The sequence below is a fragment of the Buteo buteo genome, chromosome 4, assembly GCF_964188355.1.
Source record: "Buteo buteo chromosome 4, bButBut1.hap1.1, whole genome shotgun sequence".
Taxonomy (NCBI): Eukaryota; Metazoa; Chordata; class Aves; order Accipitriformes; family Accipitridae; genus Buteo; species Buteo buteo.
In genome coordinates, this window is record NC_134174.1 from 30,430,027 (window position 1) to 30,451,457 (window position 21,431).

At 55.1% G+C, this 21,431-nt stretch overlaps 3 protein-coding genes and 1 non-coding gene across 5 annotated transcripts; 3 read left to right on the forward strand and 1 right to left on the reverse strand.

Moving 5' to 3' along the window:
• Window positions 1-2,801: 2,801 nt before the first annotated feature.
• Window positions 2,802-6,447, reverse strand: EIF4EBP2 (eukaryotic translation initiation factor 4E binding protein 2). Its single transcript, XM_075025397.1, has 3 exons — window positions 6,278-6,447; window positions 5,350-5,526; window positions 2,802-5,258 (listed from the first exon to the last, which is right to left on the reverse strand). Exons 1-3 carry the CDS (start codon window positions 6,414-6,416, stop codon window positions 5,227-5,229), a joined length of 348 nt encoding a protein of 115 aa, XP_074881498.1. The 5' UTR covers window positions 6,417-6,447; the 3' UTR covers window positions 2,802-5,226.
• A 100-nt stretch (window positions 6,448-6,547) lies between these two features.
• On the forward strand, window positions 6,548-6,619 carry TRNAE-UUC (transfer RNA glutamic acid (anticodon UUC)). The gene has a single exon. It is a non-coding gene; the product is annotated as a tRNA-Glu (tRNA).
• A 549-nt stretch (window positions 6,620-7,168) lies between these two features.
• On the forward strand, window positions 7,169-15,769 carry LRRC20 (leucine rich repeat containing 20). Of its 2 annotated transcripts, XM_075025396.1 has the most exons (5): window positions 7,169-7,344; window positions 8,639-8,788; window positions 10,453-10,620; window positions 12,835-12,933; window positions 15,166-15,303. In XM_075025396.1, exons 1-4 carry the CDS (start codon window positions 7,263-7,265, stop codon window positions 12,888-12,890), a joined length of 456 nt encoding a protein of 151 aa, XP_074881497.1. In that variant the 5' UTR covers window positions 7,169-7,262; the 3' UTR covers window positions 12,891-12,933; window positions 15,166-15,303. The 2 variants fall into 2 exon arrangements, with proteins under 2 accessions (XP_074881497.1, XP_074881496.1); XM_075025395.1 differs by lacking the exon at window positions 12,835-12,933 and having other exon boundaries at window positions 15,166-15,769.
• Window positions 15,770-18,740: 2,971 nt separating this feature from the next.
• On the forward strand, window positions 18,741-21,201 carry NPFFR1 (neuropeptide FF receptor 1). The gene is made up of 3 exons (XM_075026857.1): window positions 18,741-19,033; window positions 19,869-19,968; window positions 20,319-21,201. The coding sequence occupies exons 1-3, from the start codon at window positions 18,844-18,846 to the stop codon at window positions 21,088-21,090; spliced, it is 1,062 nt and encodes a 353-aa protein (XP_074882958.1). The 5' UTR covers window positions 18,741-18,843; the 3' UTR covers window positions 21,091-21,201.
• Window positions 21,202-21,431: the final 230 nt, after the last annotated feature.

Consider the following 21,431-nt stretch of genomic DNA (forward strand, 5'->3'; position numbering starts at 1 on the left):
ATGTCTGAGCTCTCAGAGGGTCCCATCTAGGAGGACCCCAGCCCCACCTCCCTCAGAGAACCCCAACGTCCTGGCACCTCAGCCTTGCTCGTAGCCAGCACCAGCCACGGCTGCCGCACCGTCAAATAAATCTTTATAGGACACCAACAGGTCGAAGGAAAAGAAGAACGGCATTAACACATTCGCCGGTGCTGGAAAGGAGGGCCAGGAATGTAAACGGAGCCCAGAGGGAGTCCGAAAATGGTAACGGCTGGAAAGCAGGGCTGGAAAGTTTGTTAATCAGGATCCTAGATACTAGCCAGGCTCCCAGCCTTCGGCTCAGCCAAAATACCCTTTCCTGAGCCGCTCTGCTGAATTTTACAGCCGAACGCCACAGGGCAGACCCCAGCAGTCGCACACACAGACGGCAACTCCGCTGGTTTAAAACTCCAGCCAAGAGCTATAAATCAAACCAAGGTTTCATTCACCCTGCTGCACATGAAATTACCCCAGTTTAGCTCGTTTACAGCTCGCTATCAATTCAGAGCTTCAGTGCTAGATTGAAATTTTACCAATTTTTTTTTTTTTAAATTCTCCATTTTTAGCTCCCAAATCAGCATCTAGAAACTCCCCCTGTCCTAAGGAGCGCACCAAAAGCCGCGGCTCCCCCCACACATGCACCTCACTGCAGGGGCTTCGGAAGCCAGGTTTAAAAAAAAAAAAAAGCACCCCAAAATTGGGGAGGAAAACAGTTGTCGCTCCCCTAAGTTTGGCATCGCATAGGCAAAGCCAAACCCAGAAGAGGGGAGCTCCCAAATGCCTCATGAGTGGTATTTTGTGTCTTGCTCTTCTCCTCCGTACACACGCCTCAAAATTGGCTAACATTGCAGAACTAAAAAAGAGCAACCCGCGATCCACCGCTCCCATTCGGTGGTGGAAGGAAAAATCTCTTATTTTGATTTTCTTTTATTTTTTTCAAAAGTCTTGCTGCCTGTTTCCAAGAGCCCAGCTTTCCTCTGGATTTTTTTGCCCGCCAGGCTTTAGACACTCCTTAATAGAGACTTCAGGTCAGAAACAACCCGCAGAGCCAGATTTCGGGGAGAAACTGCGGGAGGGAGCAGCCGTGCAACACGCATGCTCTGCACCAACAGTGGTGCCTGCTCCAAAGGAGGACGTTTCCTCGCTGCCTTCTCCACCCCCCCCTCCTACATCTCACTTTTTAACTCAGGATCAGGCTGGAGAGGAGCGCGAGAAGCAAGAGTATAGTAATAAAAATAATTGAATAACAATAATTTAATAATAACCCGGGTAACAGCATGATGTGACAGCCCTTCCCTGGGCTCCCGGCGGAGCGGAGGCACCGCTGCTGCAATATGCGCCCACATCCACGGGAGGTCACAGCAGGACCACGCCGGGTACGGCCAAACGAGGGGTGCGCAAGGAACCCCCCCCCTCCAAAACCCAGGTTCAGCGGCACCCTTGGTGCCACCCTCCCGGCTTCACCCGTGGGACCCGAGCGAGCGTGGGTGGTTTGGAAATACGGCGTGCCGCTGCGGTATTTCACACGGGGACTCTGCATCCCCAAGCGATGCGCTTTCGGGGGTGTCACGGCGCCAGGGTGTGGGGAGGGGGATTGCTGGTAGTTTGCTGAGACACCCACAAAAAATTGGGGGGACACCCCAGGATCTGGCTGCTGCAGCCGGAGGGAGGGGACACCCTGCACCCACCCACCCCGCAGCACCCTTCCTACCGGGGGGAAAAGGCTTTTGCTGCTCAGAGCCCCCACCCGTACAGAGCGGACGGTATAAAAAAAGGCTGACTTTGCTGCTACTTGGTTTAAAACTTAAATATGATGCAGTCAGGCCAGGGGCTGGGCTTAAACGTACTCCTGGGCATGGTGAGCCTGCTCGGGGGGTGTTAAGGTCCATCAGAGCCCCCTCAAAGATGAGCCTGGGTTGGGGTGGCCGTACCCCCACTCCCATATCCACCTGCTCTCCTTGGCCAGCACTGATGTGCAAACCAGCTTTGGCTTTGCAACAGCTCTGTAGCCTCTGGCAGCTAAAACCCAGTTTATACGGCAGCCTTAGCAGCACAGCTGACATTTTGGGGACTCGCCCAGCGCTCGCAAGGCAGGGATGGGTGCAGCATGCAGGTCTATGCTCCTTTTGGCATCAGCTGGAAGGGGTTATGGGAGGGGGGTGTACCCCCGGCCTGGTGCAAAAACACATTTAGCAGCAATGTGGGAAATTGCTGGGGGGTTGCAATTTAAGCTCAGCTTAAGTTCAGGAGTTTATTTGCACGTTCGGAGTCTGGCTCGGACATGTCCCGAGCAGGACTTTCTTTGGCACCTCTCTAGTTTGATGCCCAGGTCTATATAGGTTTTTGCACCTGGTGGTGCAGGATAAATGACCAATTTGCAGCAATTTTGTACACAGGAGACCTTTCTATGGTAAAATCAGATTTTTCTGTACAGGAAATTTTGCAATCAAGACCCCCCTGCTTAACCGTTGGCTTTTGGTTCTGGGTTTGACCGACCCCTGCTCTTTTTAAGAGTTATGCCCAGCGAGAGGCGGGGACTCTCTCTCCAGATTTACTGTCCTTGGCCCAGATCTGCCTTTTTTTCAAATTGGAAGCTTGGAAAGCAACTCACCTAAAGAATTTGGGAGGGGGAAACAAAACAAAACAAAACAAAAAGCTAAAATATAAAGGAAGGAGGGTTGACCTGCAAGGGGGGTGAAGCCCAGGCAGCATTTGCTCTGAAGGGAAGGAAAAATCCCTCCCACACCCCGAGTCACAGTCAGAAGAAACCTCCAGCACCTCGATTTAATAGAACCAAGATCTTTATTGATCTCACTGTAACAGCAACCACTGGCGAGAGCTTTTCTCCTCCCAAACACCTGCTTGAAGAGACGGTAAAAAAACAAAACCCAAATCTATACCCTGACTAGCAGAGGAGCTGTCCCGGCGAGGCCAGGCACTCCCTCCCTGCTCTTCAGCCCCAAGCCTGGTTATAAAAGAGAACCGGGAGAAAGTCGCTGGGATGGGAAACGGAGACGAAAGGAGGTCAGGAAAGGGGGCCTTTAGAAAAAAAAGTGTTTTCCCTCCGGCTCCTGTCCATAAGCTAAGTTGTCCTCGGATATCTTCTATTTTTTTATTATTTTTTTGGCTTGGAGAGCAGGTTTCCCAAAACGAGTGGCTGTGCCGAGGGCGCCGGGTCCCTGCATCCGCAGTGGCCGTCCCCGCTCCGCAAAGGATGTCCTCGCCCCCTGCCCCTGCCGCTCCCTCGATCTGAGGGCCTAAGAGACCTCCTAGGATCTTCACTTTAAGGAAAATATATTTATTTATATATAATATATATATTTGTGTGTGTCTTATCACCACCCACCCACACGCATATACATATTTCTACTTGCACTCACTCACTCGTGCGCCTACAACGGCCGGCTACACGTTCACATCGCATCCCACCAAGCGCTACCCACGCAAGGGAAAGGACGGGAGAGATATCCCATTCCCTTGGGGTTTGGTTTTTTTTTTGCTTTTTCCCCCTAAAACGAGCGGCAGCCCACCCCCTCGCGAGAAAAGCACCTGGAAGATGGGAGCTCGCAACCAGCCGCCGCGCCGACCCGCGCCAAACACACCTAGAGAAATAAATTACCGGACGGAAAGTGCACAAAACCTGCAGCACGAATGCCGGTGCGGGACGTACCCGTCCCTGGCAAGCAGAGCCACCGCCCCGGCAGGCGACGGGTCCCTGGGGCTGGGTACCGGGGTGGGGGGGATGACCCCGGCGAGGGAGGGAGGATGGATGGAGCAGGCACTCAGGTGGGGGCTGATAAAATGGCACTTGAGAAGGTTGCGAAGCTGTTGACGGCTCCCAACAGGCAGTAAAAAAAAAAAAAAAAAAACCACATAAGGGGGGCTGGTGGGCTCGGGGGGCACAGCACGGCACCGCCGCGGCATCCCCCACCACGCACGCCCTCACCCAACGCTGCTCTTCAAGGCGAGAGTCGCACCAAGAGAGGAGAAAAAAATAAATCCCATCTCTGGGGGGGGTTTCAAGATGCCGGGCACAGGCAGGATGGCCACAACGTGCCAGGCTGGCAAAGCTGCCGCCGGTGGGGAGTTGAACACGGAAACCCTTTATCTACAGCAGCAAAACCCAGCCGGGGGAAGCCCTGCCATGAAAAGTGAGCAGAGGATGGCAGCGATGCCGGCACCCTGCAACCGGAGCGCCCTGGGTGCAGCCGCGATGCTCCCGGCCGCAGCCGTCACATCCCTGCGGCGTCTCAGCTTGCAGCCCCCCCCGGGGCGCCCAGCTATTCCTGAGACATCCAGCGGCACCGAGGGATTTCACTCCTGTATTATTCACATTTTAAAAGGGGAGGGAGGATTTAAAAAAAAAAAAAAAAAAGAACTAGAAAGCACTTTCCCAGAGGCGCTCGTCCCCAGCCCGATAAAAGAAGCGTTGCCGGTAAAGTGCCCCTTTTTAGTACCAAAAAAAATAAAAAGCCAGGGTTTTTTTGTAAAACATGGCTATGTCGCTTTGAATCCTGGCGGATGGGTCAGGTATGCAGCCCCCGGTCGAAGGGCCAAGACAGAAGAAATCCGGGTAGGAGAGAGATGCGGGCGCACTGCCCGACGCCATCGGGGGCTAACGCGGACCCCCAGAGCACCGAAGGGAATGGACTGCCAACGTTGTCCTCCACCGAATGCCAGCAGGTCCCGGGGGAACTGAAAAAAACCCCTCCCCGGAGTGCAAGTGGGCGCTCGGTTTTGGGAGCAATGCTTTCCCCCTCCTCCCGAGAGGCTGCCCAAATTTTCTGGGAGAAGGGGCAAAGGGGGTGATGCAGCTCCGGACCACCAAGCTGCCGGCAATGGGAGGTTTTGGGGTAACAAGAGGAGGGTTTTTTTGGGGGGGGAAGGGTGAGGAGCATGAGGCGGCAGAAGAGGCAAAGGGATGTTTTACAAAGGAGTCCGGCGGAGATCAGGCTGCCAGCGGGTGGAGGAGGAGGAATAGGGCTGGATCCGGGAGGGATGCTCCGGCTGGCACATGCTGGGACCGGTCACCCATAAAGGGGGTGACGCCAGAGCCACACTCCCTGGAAAGAGGGGGGGGGGGGAGGCAGATGGGGAAGGGGACGCCGGTGGGGACCGCTGCCGCCTCCGACTCGCCGGGACGGATCCTGCTAAGCCGAATGGGGTGTGCACAGGTCTGGGGAGTTGCTGCCTCTCCGTGGTTCCCGCTCAGATATCCATCTCGAACTGAGCATCATCCCCTGGCGAGAGGCAAAGGAGAGAAGCGTTAGCGGGGGGGGTCACCCCCCACCCCAAATCCCACCCCAATCCCCCACCCCAGGGGTCTCTTACCCATGGACGGCTTCCCCTCCTGGTGATTCAGGCTGTTGGCGTCCGCTTTGGGCTCCTCGCCGGCCGAGCCGGGGCTGGTGACACCGGGAATATTGGGGAGGTGACAAGGCGGGGTCTGGGCCATGGGGGAGTTGCGGCGGTCCAGCAGGAACTTGCGGTCATAGATGATCCGGGTGCCTGGGGAAGGAGTTGGGGGGGAAATGAGAGGAAAACGGGGGGAGATCCTGCCCGGCAGCGCTCGTTTGCCGAAGTATTCCCAGCGGGACGGCCAAGGATCTCCGCCACTGCCCAAGGAGAGGCGAGGAGGGTTGCGTGCCGCCACTCCGCCCGCTCTTATCTGGGCCCGGCGGGCGATAATTCGGCGCTGGATAAACACCCCCGGCAGCACCCGGGTACCAGCTGCCCCCGGGCGCTCGCTGCCGTCCCCCGGGGCGCAGAGGCCTGGCCAACTCACGGCAGGGGTGGGAACGCATCCCCGGGCAGGGTGACGGATGCGGCACCCCAAAACGTTCCCCATCTGCCGGGGATGAGGGATGCTCCGACCCTTGGGTGTCAAAGCGGAGCCCGTCCCCCCCCGCCATTGACACCTCGCGGGGCGTCGAGCCCCCGGTGCCCGCCGCCCCGTATCGGCTCCCACCGGGCCCCCCTGCCCCCTCCGTTATACCCCGGGGAAAATAATAAACACTGGCTCAAACGGCTTAGCCTTAAGGACAACGGGCGGCAGGCGCTAGACAGGCGCGATATACAGCCGCGATAGGGGCGCGATAGGGGCGCGATAGAGGCGCGATAGAGGCGCGATAGGCGGCGTTTAGAGAGGCGGGGGGGGCGGGAGCGCTCCCCCAGCGCGGCCCCGCGGCCGCCGCCCCGCAGGCCCCGTCCCGTCCGTCCGTCCGTCCGTCCGTCCGTTCCCCCCCGTCCCGGTACTCACCCCCCGGGGTGGTGGAGAAGAGGGTGCCGCCGGGGGTGGTGCAGTAGTCCGGGGGGAGCTGAGCCGCGTCGCTGAGGGTCACGGTGCGGGTGGGGATGGCCCGGCTCTGGCTGGGCTGGCGGCCGCCGGCGGACGACATGGCCCCGCGCTATTGTCCCCGCGGAGGCGGCGCGGAGCGGGCGCCGCCCCCCCCGGCCCCCCCCCCCCGCCGCCGCCTCCTCCGCCGCCGCCGCCGGCAGGGGGCAGGCGCGGGGGCCGCTGCCCGCGCCCTCCCACGTGGTCTAGCGGTGAGGATTCCTGGCTTTCACCCAGGCGGCCCGGGTTCGACTCCCGGCGTGGGAAGAGACGTTAGTTTTGGGTTTGGTGGGGTTTTTTTGGGGGGGGGGGGTATCTTGTCTTCCCCCCCCTCCCGTGCAGGCGGGTCGTCGTGCCCAGGAGTCCTTCCGCCAAAACATTTTTGGCTGAGCCGAGCTGATCAAAGTCACCAGGGAAGGGGACGAGCTGATCAAAGTCACCACCAGAAAAAAGGGACGCATCCCCGTATCCCAAATGCACCAACCCAAAAAGTTGGGAATCCCGTGCCCCAAGGGCTACGCCATCCCCAGATCATCAGGAAAGGGGACGCATCCCCAAATGCCAAAGTACCAACCCAGAAAGTTGGGAATCCTGTGCTCCACATCACCAGGAAAGGGGATGTATCCTCATACCCCGTACCAGGAAAGGGAATGTATCCTCATATCCCATACCAGGAAAGGGGATATATCCCCATATCCCAAACATACCATCCTGGAAATTTGGGAATCTCATACCCTGAGGGCCATGCCAGCCACAGCACAGCCTCCCTCCCTCCCTCCCTCCCTCGGGAACGCTGATCCCGCTGGTTATTTTTAGCATCCCTCTCCTGAGAGGCCGGAGCGGCTGGTTTCTTCCTCCAGCCGTGGATCCCCCCGGTCGAAGCGCGTCCCCGGCGGGACCGGGCGCCCGCATGCAGAAAAAGATGGGCGAGGCGGTGGCCCGGGTGGCCAGGAAGGTGAACGACACGGTGGAGAACAAAACGGATTCCCTTGGTAAGCCCAGCACTCCGGCTTGGCTCCCGCTTGGGGCCCAGAGAAGGATCAGGTATCCGGGAGCAGGGCTCTATTTTTTGCTGCTGTGGTCTAAAAAAAGCTGTTGGGCACCCTTCTGGGTGCTGCACCCAGGGCTCCCGCAGCCCCGGGGAAGGGAAAGGCTCCCCCAAAGGGCTCTCAGCCTCCCCAAAGCTTGAGTGGGTTCCCAGCGATGGCACATAATCCCACGGGACATGCCCCAGGGATAAAGTCTTTCCTTGCAAGCGATGGCAGGAGCCACACCTTTCCCTGCATTGCCTTGTCAGATTTGTGTTTTTCTGCATTTTCCCCGTTTCTAGCTAATATTCAAGACCCACGCATGGTTCATCAAAAGAGAGAGATGAAAGCTGCTCATTTTTATTCATGCTGGATTCCCGACCCTGGGGTATTAAATCGGCGTACGCTGAGAGTCAGAGCTTCATTGCTCAGCCTCTTGATGTCCTCCTGAGTGAGACGATAAGCAGGGGAGGACCGAGCTTATGCAGCCCCCACCGTGGCTGTGGGAAGGGAGCAGGCAGCAGAGCCCGGGCTGAGCATCACGGGGCCAGGATACAGGTTTTCCATCCCCTGGCACGTCCTGGGAGGGGAAACAGAGACAACTCAGAGCAAAACAAAAATGCCGACAGGTGAGAAGCAGAGTCGAATCCTTTTCCCCTCCCCGCTGCTTGCCACGGGGCAAGCACCCATCACCATGGGAAATCCAGCCAGGAGCATGCCCAGGAAAAGCCTTGCTCCATGCCCATCCCAGTCAGCGGTGGAGGAGGCATCCCTGCGCTGCTCGACCATCCCCAGGGGCTTAGGGACACAGGGGAAGGGGATTACCCCTAAGTTAAGTTAAGTTGTGAAGTTATTAGGCACGGACAGGCTGACTGAGGGTTTTCAAAAGGACATTGCAGCATGGAAGTATTTGCAATGTGATTTAGGGTTGAACACGCCTAAGGCAGAACAGCCTTAGCATTGCTGATGGGAACAGACTCTTGGTGCTTGCAGAGGTGACTGCAAAGATCCCTGCAATGGAGAGAAGTATGGCAGATGAACATGGTTTAGTGGGTATGGTTGATGGTTGGACTCGATCTTGAAGGTCTTTTCCAACCTATATGGTTCTATGATTAATGGCAGCCATGGGTGGCGGCAGCCATGGGTGGCAGCACCCAGACAGGAAAATCGAGCATTAAGGGGTAGAAAAGAAGATGGCAAGCATTGCTCCTTCCCCACTGGGGTGCGTTGTAAGGTGCCTGGGTCTCTCCGGGGGCAGATCTGGCCAACTGCAAGCTGATGACCTTCCCAGTCGGCATCTACAAAGCCATGAGGAGCGTCACCGAGGGGATCCACCGCATCTCCCTGGCGAACAACGAGCTGAAGTCCCTCACCAGCCGATTCGTCACCACCTTCAGCCAGCTGAGAGGTAAGGGACAGCCCCACTGCTTCACAACAGCCACTTCCAAACCCCTGGGACCCAGCAAAGAGCCCTAATGTGGCTGCAGAGGGAGCACAGCACCGGAGAGTTTCCCCACCGCAGTGTTTGCTCCTCTGTGCTCGCACCTCATTCCAAGCACTAGGTTCAGACCCCCCAAAATCCATTTTTCTTTACCCTTTCTGGTCCTTGCAGGAAGGGGGCACTGGTTTTGCTCTCACCCACCCTCCCAAACTCGTGCCCTGCCACCTTCCAGCTGCTTTCAGTAGTGGCCAGGCTGCTGCAGGGTCACTCATCATCCTCCGGCTCTCTCCAAGAACGGGGCTGGGGATGAAAGAAGACAGGAAAGGCAGCCTGGGCATAATGGTGCATGGCAGAGATGGGGCATTTCAGGCTGCAGAAGGCATGCTGGCTTGCTGCTGGCTAATTAGCCCCCATCATGAGACATCAGTGATAGCTGCTCACTCTCCACTCACTGCAGGAGATGGGGACGGTCATCAGTGCATGGACGGTGCCACGGGGACACATCTCTGTGGAGCCCAGTGAAAGCAGCTAGAAGCTAATCTGCTAAAACATGCTCATGCAAGCATCCAGAGCCGTGGTTTTGAACACTGGGGGCTGCACCAGGGCTTTGCCTGCCTGCAGCAGCACCAGGGGCTCTGGCAGCTTTTTAAAGCAAATATTTTGCTCATACAATGTACTGCACGAGTGCTGCTGTGGTAGGGGTCCGGGGAGGCTTCCCGTGTTGTCTTGGAGCATCATCCGTGAAAACTCCCCTAGGCTGGAGAAAAGAAACATGTCGAGCAAAGGAAATCAATTTTCTTTTTCTAGACAGCACAGCAAGCCCCGAGGAGAAAAAAAAGGTCTCATTTCCCATCAGGGATTTTACTTCGCCAGTGAACAAATCACTCTGATGATGAACATGCTGGGCCTCAGCAGGGCTGTTGCAGGCGAGAGATGTCCTGGGGCTGGGGACAGCCTTGCACCAGCCTGAATAAGGCAGGACCTATAAATACCAGGTATTAGCAGGGGCAGGGCAGCTTGCATGGATATTTATAGAGCAGAAAGCCCTGTGTCACTGGAGAAGTGTGCTGGGACAGCAGGATTTGGGTTCCTGTTCCCATGGCTAATGGCCTCTCATGCAGGAGCACTGCTCCTGGCCCCACAGGAGCTCATTTCTGGGGAGGGGAATGTATCACAGAGGGTTAAACTCTGTAGAACAGATTATTTTTCACATATAAATACATTTCTTCCACCACTCTGTTTATACCTCAGAAGGGGTTCAGGCACATGAAGATAGTAAACTAGCCTTAAGCCATGACAAATATCCATCGGGGAGAGAATTGCACTGACTCCACTAAGAAATATTGCTTATTTCTACAGCCCCTGCTTGCAAAATGCTGCACAGGTTTCATTAGGAAAGCCTGAGGAAGCCAAGAACCATATCGCTTCTAAGAGCAGTATTCACAGCAGGCAAAATTACAATGGCAAACCATAGAGATGAGCAAGAAATCCCATTTTTGGACTTGGAATCCCATTGCTGAACCTGGTAGCCCATGGGGGAGAGAAGCTGTAAATTAAGCTATGCATTAATTATTTTCCCGTCTTTTACCCCCCCATGCCACCACCTCTCTCCTCTCTTCCCCAAACCACAGAGCTCAACCTGGCAGGCAACTACCTGCACCGCCTGCCCGAGGAGGTCACCTCCCTGCTGCATCTCCGGGCCATCAACCTCTCCCGCAACAGGTTTCAACGTTTCCCTGAGCCCCTGGCCACCGTCGCAACCCTGGAGACCATCGACCTGGAAGAGAATGAGATCGCAGGTGAGAAGGAGCTTTTTCCACTGGAGGGGAGGATGAGCATCACCCCGAGGCAATCGCACTTCCCACGGGCGATGCCGATCCACATCCCTGGGCAGGGAGGGATGCTGGCTTGAAGTTTTGCTTGTGGTCCACCATCCCCTGCGGATGCAGCCGGGCCAAGGGATGGCTTAGTGATCCAGCAAAAGGAGCATGAGTTTGGCAGGGGGAGGGACACATGAGTGCCGAGGAGATGCTAAATAGACAGAACCTCATTAGCCACTTGCTCTTGCTAATGCCTCCCAGGATGAAGCTGTTGCAGGCGTAGGCGGAAATCAAGCCCCATTCGAGCCGCCCTATCCACCATGCTTCTCAAAGGCAACTCCAGCTGTGACTCAAAATCACCAGATTTAATAAAAAATAGACCTGACTGCAGAACTCGGCCCCAGGGATGCTGAGCTGGGATGTTTGCTGCCAGGCAAAGCAAGGGCACAAGCCTACCTGAAAATTCCCAGAGCAAATAGGAGCCGTAACACTACAAAATCCCCTAAAAAAAAAAGAAATTAAAGGAATGGTAAGAGCCACCCATCCCTTGACCCTGCAGCAGGAGGAAAATCTTTCATACGCAAAGCTGAAGCCTTTGGAGTCCCTGAAAGCTGGGCAAAAGGGGCAGCTGTTGCACATAGATAAAAGGGGATTTATTTAGGAGCGATCTTTCAAAGAGCCCAGGCTGGAGCATCCCACAGCCCATGCAGATCCCTGGGGAGGCGAATATCAAGTCCACTCAATTTTGCTGTTTTATCTGGGATAGCTTCAGCTGCTGCTGGGAAAGCTGCTCCCTGCACCACAAGTTTTATTAACAGCATCAGCTGCTCCCTGGCCATGCGTGTAGAAACACAAGATATTAAATACTGCTTCCATGAGAGTCAGCAGAAGATGTGGTTTTTCCTCACCCCTTTTTTCTCTCCCACCTCCCGGAGAGAGCTGTCTCACTCTTAGTTCCCTCCATCATTTTTTGAGCTTAATTGGCCAACTTCAATCGGACCTGGTCTCCAAACAGCATATTTCCCACTTGTTTTACGCAAGCAGGCTGCTGCAAGAACAGAATACAGTTTCTGTTGCTTTTTTTCCCCTGCTTAAATGCAGGGAGGAAAGGATGCATCAGGGGTTATACCCAGCTGGCTTAATCCTGGAGGAGAGGGCAGCTAGAACACCCAGCTGCCAGGCTCAGTCACCTCCCACCAGGCTCCCCTTAGCTGCAGTTATTAGACTCAGGAAAAATAACAACAGGGACAAAATTAACAATTTCAAGTTAAATGTGTTAGGGCCATATCTTAGTAACAAGCATGGTGCTGTCTGGCTGCAGAAATAAGTAAGATTAGCCTATTTTGTGCACTTTCTGAAAAGAGGTAGATATTAGAAAGCCGGGGTGTTGCAGCCCATTTTTCCAAGGAAACAATCTGGGCGATCACATCACTCCTGCCAGCCCTTCCCAAATACCCCCAGGCTCATCTGCACAGGAGTTTGCATTTATAGATATATGCATTTTTCTATATTATCTGCAAGCTTATATTTATATATACACCTTTTCCCCTTCTATATTATCTGCAAGCTTGTATTTATATACACATCTTTTCCCCCCATGCTAGCCTGGCACAACAGGGGAAGGAGAGTTGAGGAGAGTGCATCAGCTTGAACTTAACTGGCACAAATTTTGTTTTTCTGTAACAGCCAAGTAGGATTTGAGCCCTTCACACTCATTTTACTCCAGAAGATCTTGGGCCAGGCTGGAGGAGATGGCATCTTCTCTTTTCTCCCGCTGCATGCTTATATGGCTCACCCACTACAGCAGGCTGAGGAGCCTGTTTTGGCAGCAGGGTCTGACAAGGAACTACTAGCACATCCTTGGAGAAGCTCTTGAGATAGCTGAAAGTTCACCCAGGTGCCATTCTCCAGCAACAATACCTGCACACCTCCAGCCAGCCCAGCATGAGAAGGAGCTACCCCAGTAGCACAAAAGCTGCCTTTTATAATTTGGGACCCAGGTTACCCCACTTAGCCCAATAACGAGTTGAGGACCCTGCTGCAGATAAAAGACCAGTAGGCAAGAAAAGGATGGTTTACAGATTAGGGGTGGGAGATGGAGGTTGGGGAAGGACTGGGGCTTTCTCCATCAGCATAAATGTTGCAGAAGGTCTGGTTTGTGGTGCTGGTCCTGCCTGTCCTCTGCTCTCTCAGGGATGCTGAAGGAGCTGATAGCAGGGCTGCAAACTGCATTTAAAAGCACCTGCTGAAAGAAGACTGAGTCACCTACTAAGACATATTGAACTGGAGATGGTAGGTAATGTTTTCCAGCTGAAGGGAAACAGGAGTAAAAGGAGATTAATTAATGGCTGCCTGGAGTCTGTGGGCTCTGTAAAAGGAGACATTTAGTGCCATGAGCTGCCCTTTTCATCTCAATGAGCTCTTAACTATGGAGTGTAATTATGTATATATTAATGTCAGTGCTTTTAACTCTTTCCCTGCTAATCAGAGTTATATCAAATTAGCATTTTCGGCTCCCAAGTCTATGGGGATTTTTTGGTGCCTGAAGCTTTGGTTTCCCTTCCTCTTATTCCTCGATGAATGGCTTAATGCAGAAGATGTTGAGACAGCAAGGGGGATGCTGGAGATCACTACTGAGGCTGGGCAGGTCACTGCTGGGGGCAACTGTGGCTAATTTTGTCCTTATGAGCATCAAAGAAAACCACTCTTAATTTGGGATAATGGCATGGAAAATTCATCTTTGTTAATAGCCACAGAGGAGCCAGTGAGTGGGTTTCCACCCGTGGCTTAGGAGGAGGCTGGCAGGAGCTGGTGGCCACCAAAGGATGCAGGTAATGCTGAAAGGTGACTGGGAAGCAGCTCCGCTGATCTGAGCAGGGTCCTTCCCCCTTCAATTTGCAGCTGTACGTGGCTGCGAGACCTTCGGGGCTGTTAGTGTTCATTACCCAGCTCCTCAGATGCCTCAGCAGCCCTTTCATATCCATCTCCTCAGATGCCTTGGCAGCCCTTTCATCTGAAGGAGCTAGGTTTTTCACTCACTTATTATCATATCCTGATCTGAGAAAATTACTGTTTGCTTTAATTATGAAGAAGCCTTTTTTTCCCCCCCTTTTTTGCCTAACTGGTAAAGCCAGCATAAATAATTCAGGCTCAAACACAAGTGCCTTATCCATTGGGGAGCCGGCAAGTGATGCTTTGGGTTGCTTATAGAGGCGTTTGTGGTTCCCCCGGCACAGCTGTATAGCTATAGGCTGTACTGCGTGCCCTGCCTGTCGCTTCATGCCGGGGTGAGTCACCGCTCCTTACCTTGAATTAAGCTGCAGACCTGGGCTGCTCCCACCCTGGGCAAGGCTTGCTCCCTGAAATACTTTCCTTCACTCCCTAAATTTAAGCAAAGTGGGGGTTTATCACTCTGCATAGCCTTAGAAGCTCATTAAACAGGACAATCTATAAAAAAAAAGATTTTTGTGCATCAAGGCGGGGGGGGGGAATGCAACATGATACAGAGGAGTGGTGGTGAACAAATCCACCATAAAGAAGAGGTATAAAAAAAATCCATGTGAAGCTTAGCCTTACGAGAGAGATGCGCTGCTAAAAAATGTGCCTTATGAGAGAGATGCGCTGCTAAAAAATGTGTATTACAGAAAATAACACTGCTCTCTGGAAGGGAGAGAAAAAAAGCCATCAAGGTGTTTGAATCTTTTTCCAGCATAAAATAAGTTTCATGGTTTAAAAGTTGTATAATCACAACACTGCAATTCTGCTCCAAATATTAGCAGGAAAAAAAAAAAAGGCGCTGGGGATATAAAGGGCTCTTGTCATTTTGGTGGCCAAATTAAACAGAAACTGTTCTTGGTGAAGTCAGGTGGGTGGGCTTTTCAAGCCCAAAACATTGTGATTTGTAACAAAAACCAAAATCTATCATCTTCTAATGATCTTAATGGTTAGGTTTTCGTATTGATCTCGTTCCTCTGCTCTCAGTGGATTCACGTTGGGACCATCCATGAGACCTGCACCTTTTTTTTCACATAAAAAGGGTTTCCTTTAGAAACCCTTTCTAAAGGAAAACATCCAAATTTATGGAAATTGCAAAATGGGAGGGTGTCTGACAATGGCCGACAGCCATTTTGCAGCCTGTCCAGCCAGGGCAAACAGCATGTGCTCTCACATTACCCTGGCCAGGGCTCCTGGGCATTGCAACACTGGGAATAAAATAAGGGAATAAGTCTTTGAATACTGGTTTAGCACCCCAGCAGGTTTTTTTTAGGACTGGGAGAACTGGAGGGCAGGGTCCACATTTAATATCGTGGTGTTGGCACCTTACCAAGATGTTTGAATTGTCATATAATTTAGCATTATTTGATGATGTTTCTGGTTCGATAAAAGCCTGGAGACCGGCGGGAGCAGGGTTTGCTCTGGGGCTGCCCATCGAGCCACGGCTTTCTCCCACTTTGCTGCTCTGAATTCCCTCCCTGGCGGCTGACGCTGGGGTGGACGTTCACCTCTCGGTGCTTTCTTTTGCAGAGGTGCCGGTGGAGAAACTGGCCTCCATGGCATCATTGCGGAGCCTCAACCTGCGGGCAAACCCCGTCGGCCCCGAGGTGCGGCTCCTCGTCCGTCCCCTCGTCCCCTTCGACCTGCTGCTGTCACCGGAGGAGCCTGTCCCCAAAGCCTGAGAGGGTCTCGGGGTGCCCAGGCGAGCTCTCCCGAGGGGCGACTGCCTGCAAGAGTGGTTTGGTTTAGGTCAGTCCCTGCTACGCCGCTGTTTCTGTCCCAAACCTGCAGTGAGGCAGCCAGTCCCTTTTTTTCCTTAATAAAAAGCAAGCAGCGGGGCTCCTCCGTGAAGGGGATGGCTCTGCCAGCTCCCGAGCTGGGGAATCACCCGCTTTGTGTTTTGCCAAGCGCTTGGGGAGGAAGTGGAGCCGAAATGTGCGCGGGGCAAGGTTTGGGTAAAATTGGGGGAGTTGGATGCTTGGCTGCATCCATCCTGCCTGGCCAGTGATGAGGAGCATCTGCTGTCGTAGTCCAGGGCTGGGTGGTGGGGGATGTCCCTGCAGCCATAAGGTTCCCCCTTGAACTCCTGATATGGCAATGTGCCATGTGCCTGATTAAATATTTTCCTGTTACATGTGGAGGGGTTTTTTGTTTTTTTGTATTTGCTAAATCTGAGTTACCAGTTGTCTTCTCCTTAAAGAAGCCCCTTTGCAGATCCCCACAGCTGCTGGCTGCAGCTCAGGCTGACGCCTCTGGCTGGATTCTGCCCGAGCAGTATTTCTCTGGATTTCCCCAGGGAAATTTTTTTTTCCCCATGGTTTTTCATCATGGAAATCAAAGCAACCCAGTGTCAGTGGGTGCCCGCATGCTGCTCACCGCATGGGTGTCCCCAGAGGCGTACACCTACCTCCTGGGTGCTGTGGGTCTTCAGGACGTGCTGTTTTCTCTTCCAGGAAGAAAAGGGCTGTGGGGGTCAGGATACGGCCCAGGGAATGTGGGTCCTTGGTGGCAGGGAGGCCACTGCTAGGCACATTGGTGTCCCTTGGCAGCTGGCTGCCTGCAAATAAACTCCTGGGAAAAATCCCAGGCGTTATCTCAAAATTCCTTGTTTAAACATCTCCTGTGTTTGCTCCTTTGCGTTTTTAAGGGACAAACGCTTCCCAATGGTGTGGGCTGGCTGGGGGCAGCCAGGAATGGTTAATCCTGGAAATATTTGACTTCTAGACTTGCCAAAGCCAAACTTTGGTAAAAGACCATGGTAAAAGGGGGTTTGTTAATGTCGGCAATGGTGGAGGAGCCGGAGTTGAGGGATGCAGCTTTGGGCCAGGACCAGCATCCCTAAGGACCCTGCTGCTTTTCCCCACCGCATGGGTCATTTACATGGTGGGGGGAGGACTGGGGTCCTCACCCACTTGTGTTGGGGTTCCCGGCATGTTCCCCCACATCCCCCCAGGGACGGGCAGAAGCGCTGCTGGGGACACCGGCCATCAGCTGGAGGAGAGAGACCCACCAAGTGCCACCGTTAGCGTGGGGACCTCGGGGGTGGCGAGGGGGACGCAGAGCCCGACCCCCCCCAGGGAGCAAACCTGCTCCGGCTCTTTCCTTGCCCCCCCCGTGGGCTGTCCCCCCACCTCAGGCGTGGGGAGGGGGGGGTGCCTGTGCATACCCCGGTATCCATGGCGATGGGAGGCTGTCCACCCCCCCCACGCCATCCCACCTCCCCCCCCACCACCACCTCCGCTGCAGCCGCCGAGCAGCCGCAACCGGTGCGGCGGCACCGGCATCGCGGTACCGGCACCGGGGCTCAGCCCCGGGAAGGGGGGACCGGAGGAGGGACGGGGACAAACTGGTCCCCGTCCCCCCGTCCCCCCCCCCCGCGCCCGCATGCCGGCGATGCAGCCCCCGGAGCCAGGTCGGGCCGGCGGAGGTGAGTACCAAGACCTGATTTATTTTATTTTATCCCTAAAAAAAGGTGTCTACCCACCCCCCCAAGCCCCTATTCCATCAGCCCAGCCTTTCCCCGCAGTGGTTTCCCCCAGCCAGGCAGGGTGGTGGGTGGTCCATTGCCCCCCCCCCCCCCCCCGGCTGCTGGCCCCCCCATGTCCCTTATCACGGCGTCCAAGATGTCAGCGCTGAACGGAGGATGTCTCCATCCATCCAGCACCGAGCCAGGTGCTCGGCACCCCCTTATTTTCCTTTCCTCGTCTTCCGCCTCACTTTTGAAACCGCCTGTCATTCTTCACCCATAGGACACCCACCTCCCGCTTAATGCTGCAAGACACTGCAGCCCAAAGAGGTAAAGTCCGGCAAAGTTTCGGGCTTAATATCGCAGGTTTCGGGCAACCTCATTACAGTCTTTGCTATCGCTTCTGCTAACGAAGGTGGTTCGTGTGGGTGTACCTGATGCCGACTGGCCGCAGCACCTTGCCCCAGCAGTCCCGATGCTTCCTTGCCTCTCTGAGAGGCTCCTTCTCCCATGCCTGCAAACCCCCCCTTTCTGAAGCCCCGCTGGCAACGTGTTGGCCGAATCCTGCACCCAGGACAGGGGTACAGAGGCTGGAGAGGGCCTCCTTGCATGCCGGAGCCTCGGGGAAGCTGGTGGTCCGGCGGTTGGGAAAAGGATCTTGGCTCGTGAGCTGGGCACCGGCACAGGGGTGGGGGGATGATACGGCCACCCCCCACGCAGCAGCTTTGCAGTGCTTTCTCAGAGCAGGGCTGACCTGCAGGCGGTTAGGCTGAGCCTCGAAGCAAAAATATGCCTTTGCTTGCCTTAAAATCGCAGCCTGGGTTTGCCCAGAGTAAATCCCGTCACCGCTGCAGGCAGCTCCTGCCTGCCCCTGGCATCCTCTCGCATCTCTGCCTGCGTAAAGCTGGGGAAACCCAAGGGTGGGTGCTGCACAGAGCTGCTCCTCCTGTTAAATCTGTAGCGACAAAACGCCCTCCACCCCTCCATCAGAAGCTCTCAGGGTCCCAGATAACGATCATCATTATGTATAATTATCACTTTATATGTAAAGGGAGGGCAGGGTCTCTTCTGCCCCAGCCCATCTCCCTTGGGTACTGTGGCTTTGCCGGGGAGAACGTTTTAGGCAACCTCAGACTGCAAACCTCAACCTCAAGGAGAAGCAGCAGCAGACACCTGAGAAGCAGAGACATTCCCAGGCTGGCCGTGCTGGGGACCACACAGACACAGCTCCCGCATGGCCGGAGCGTTGCGGTGTCGGGACATGGATTTCTCTTCCTTGCTCACCCCTAAAAAAAATCCCATGAGAACAGGCTGTCTTCTGGGCTGCTTTAATTCCTCACCAAAATAATGATATGAAATAATAATGATATTAAATAATAATGATATACAATTATAATTATATAAAATAATAGTAGTATAAAATAATAATTCAGCCCAGGCGCTACAGTACCTTGGGCTGAACAACCCAAGGAGGAGGAGACTTGTTGGGGCACCGAGATGATCCCAGCAGGACACATCCCAGCCAGGCTGGGCACTGGTATAAATACGAAAACCCACCTCCGAGGGCATTAAGAAATGAAGGGAATAATCGCTTTATCCTCTCCCACCTTCACTTTCCTGCCTTCCCTTCCCCAGGTCCTTCCAATGGCAGCTGGCCCAACTCTACCGCAAGCGAGAGCCACCTCCTGAGGGAGAACTACACCTTCTCAGCATACTACCAGCACTCCTCCCCCGTGGCAGCCATGTTCATCCTGGCCTACACCTTCATCTTCCTCATGTGCATGATCGGCAACATCCTGGTGTGCTTCATCGTGGTGAAGAACCGCCAGATGCGGACGGTCACCAACATGTTCATCCTCAACCTGGCCATCAGCGACCTGCTGGTGGGCATCTTCTGCATGCCCACCACCTTGGTGGACAACCTCATCACGGGTGAGCGGGGCAGTGGAGGGGTGAGATGCAAGGCAGGGAGACAAAGTGGTGGGGAACATCACCCACCTTCTGCCCCCCACCCATAAGGCCACTCCATGGGTGATTTTTCTGCTGAGGAGGAGGAGGGCAGGTGGTGGCCACTCAACCACATCTGATGAAAGGTATCATTTCATTTAGAGCCACTACCTTAGGGGGGTAAAGGCCTTTCGGTTTTCAGGTTTGGGACATTTTTGGGAAAATAAGTATGACCTTAATGCTGCATTTACATATTTATGTTCAGCCATTCTCCATCAAGCAACACTGAATAAACCCCTCCTCTTCTTGCATCGATCTTCTCCCATGCTGGCTCAGCTCTGCCTGTTGACCTTTCCAAAGATAAAAGGCGACACTGGTACAGTTGGCAGGGTTTAGCCACAGCAGTAGCCAGGGCACGGGGCAGAGTCTGTATTTATTACGGGGCGTGATTTATTTATTGCCAACCCCTTAGCACTGGGGTCAAGAAACAAGATGAAAGCCCTTCTGGTTGAGGATCCCAAGGTCAGTCCCCGTGATAACAGCTCAAGCCCTATGCAAGGGTAGGAGAAATGACAACCACCGTGTTCCTTGAGTTTCTAAGCAGTGCAATATGCATCTTTTTTACCAATCTGGGTTTTTTTCTCCAAGCATCTGTACTGCTAAAGGCCATCTCTGTACAAGTAAAAAATGCAGCCCCCCCTTGGGAGCAGGATTTAGCATCCCCCAGCAATGACACGGCGGATGGGGACATCTAGAGGGAGCTGCTGATGGACCTGGCTGAGCCAAAGGCACCTACAACCTCCATGGTGTCCCCTCGCAGGTTGGCCCTTTGACAACACCATGTGCAAAATGAGTGGCCTGGTGCAGGGCATGTCGGTCTCCGCCTCCGTTTTCACGCTGGTGGCCATCGCCGTGGAGAGGTACGTTGGCGCGGGCATGGGGGGGACGTGGGCACCAAGCCACCCCCAGCGTGTTCAGGTGTCCCGTGCCATTTCCATCACGGGAGAGCTCCTGGGGATGTCAGGAGTGTGTCCCAGCTCTCCAGGAGGCCCACAGATCTGTCCATGGGGCAACCCAGCAAGGTGTCCTTCCCCACCTTGGGCTGAAAACACCAGAATTGGAGAGATCCCAACCTATCTCCGCCACCAAAAGCCATCTGTAAAAAGCAACCCACCTTACCCTCCCTTCCCACCCCCGGGTCCTGACCACCCTCCTTCCCCAGGGACGTCCCATCAGGTGCCCAAAGCCACCACCGTCTGCTTTCCCACAGGTTTCGCTGCATCGTCCACCCCTTCCGGCAGAAGCTGACACTGAGGAAAGCCCTGGTGACCATCACTCTCATCTGGGTGCTGGCCCTGCTCATCATGTGCCCCGCTGCCATCACCCTGACCGTCACCAGGGAGGAGCACCACTTCATGGTGGACACCTACAACAACTCCTACCCCCTCTACTCCTGTTGGGAGGCCTGGCCCGAGACGGGGATGAGGAGGATCTACACCACCGTCCTCTTCTCCCACATCTACGTGGCCCCCCTCGCCCTCATCATCGTCATGTACACCCGCATAGCCTTCAAGCTCTTCAAGTCGGCGGCGCCCGCCGGCGGCCGAGAGGAGCTGGAGGGGAGGAAGGTCTCCCGGAGGAAGGCCAAGGTCATCAACATGCTCATCATCGTTGCCCTCTTCTTCACCCTCTCCTGGCTGCCCCTCTGGACGTTGATGCTGTTGACGGACTACGGGCGGCTGAGCGAGGGCCAGCTCCGCCTGGTCACCGCCTACGTCTTCCCCTTCGCCCACTGGTTGGCCTTCTTCAACAGCAGCGCCAACCCCATCATCTACGGCTACTTCAACGAGAACTTCCGACGGGGCTTCCAGGAGGCCTTCCGGGCCCCTTTCTGCTCTCCCCGCCGCCATCGCGACGGCCGTCGCCCCATCCTCTTCGGCACCCGCAACCGCGTCTCCGCCCAGCCGCCGGCCAGCGACTCGCCCCCCGCCTCCGAGTCGGGGCCATCGGCGCCGCGACGCGTCCCCGCCTGGGACGGTTGACCACCTACGCGGCGACCGGGGGGGTGCCTCCGGACCGCGAGGCTTGACCGGGGGTTGGGGGGGGAAAACGGGGTTATCGCCACGTTCGCGGGTCGCTGAAATAAAAGCGCGTCACGCTGACGCCATGTCCCTGCCTCAGCGTCGTTGGGGAATGGGGGGGGACGACACACATGACATATGGCGGACCAAGCCATACCACAGCGCTGTGGCCACGCCACGCCGTGTTGCTGGGCTACCTAAAACCGTGGTGACTTTTCCACACCCCTCGCCGCCCCCCCTGCCCCCCCGCCCCCCGCCACGCCACTGCGTGGCGTGGCGGGGGCGCGGGGGGGGAGGGGGGA

Excerpts from the sequence above, each read along its gene's own strand:
- EIF4EBP2 (XM_075025397.1), bottom strand. The coding sequence starts at position 6,416 with ATGTCGTCCGCCGGCGGCCGCCAGCCCAGCCAGAGCCGGGCCATCCCC. Across the intron at positions 5,527-6,277 it reads CTTCTCCACCACCCCGGGGG|GCACCCGGATCATCTATGAC; the intron begins GTGAGTACCGGG and ends CTCCTTCCCCAG. Across the intron at positions 5,259-5,349 it reads GGAGGGGAAGCCGTCCATGG|GGGATGATGCTCAGTTCGAG; the intron begins GTAAGAGACCCC and ends GCCTCTCGCCAG.
- NPFFR1 (XM_075026857.1), top strand. The coding sequence starts at position 18,844 with ATGTTCATCCTGGCCTACACCTTCATCTTCCTCATGTGCATGATCGGC. Across the intron at positions 19,034-19,868 it reads GGTGGACAACCTCATCACGG|GTTGGCCCTTTGACAACACC; the intron begins GTGAGCGGGGCA and ends GTCCCCTCGCAG. Across the intron at positions 19,969-20,318 it reads GTGGCCATCGCCGTGGAGAG|GTTTCGCTGCATCGTCCACC; the intron begins GTACGTTGGCGC and ends GCTTTCCCACAG.
- LRRC20 (XM_075025395.1), top strand. The coding sequence starts at position 7,263 with ATGCAGAAAAAGATGGGCGAGGCGGTGGCCCGGGTGGCCAGGAAGGTG. Across the intron at positions 7,345-8,638 it reads GAACAAAACGGATTCCCTTG|ATCTGGCCAACTGCAAGCTG; the intron begins GTAAGCCCAGCA and ends CTCCGGGGGCAG. Across the intron at positions 8,789-10,452 it reads CACCTTCAGCCAGCTGAGAG|AGCTCAACCTGGCAGGCAAC; the intron begins GTAAGGGACAGC and ends CCCAAACCACAG.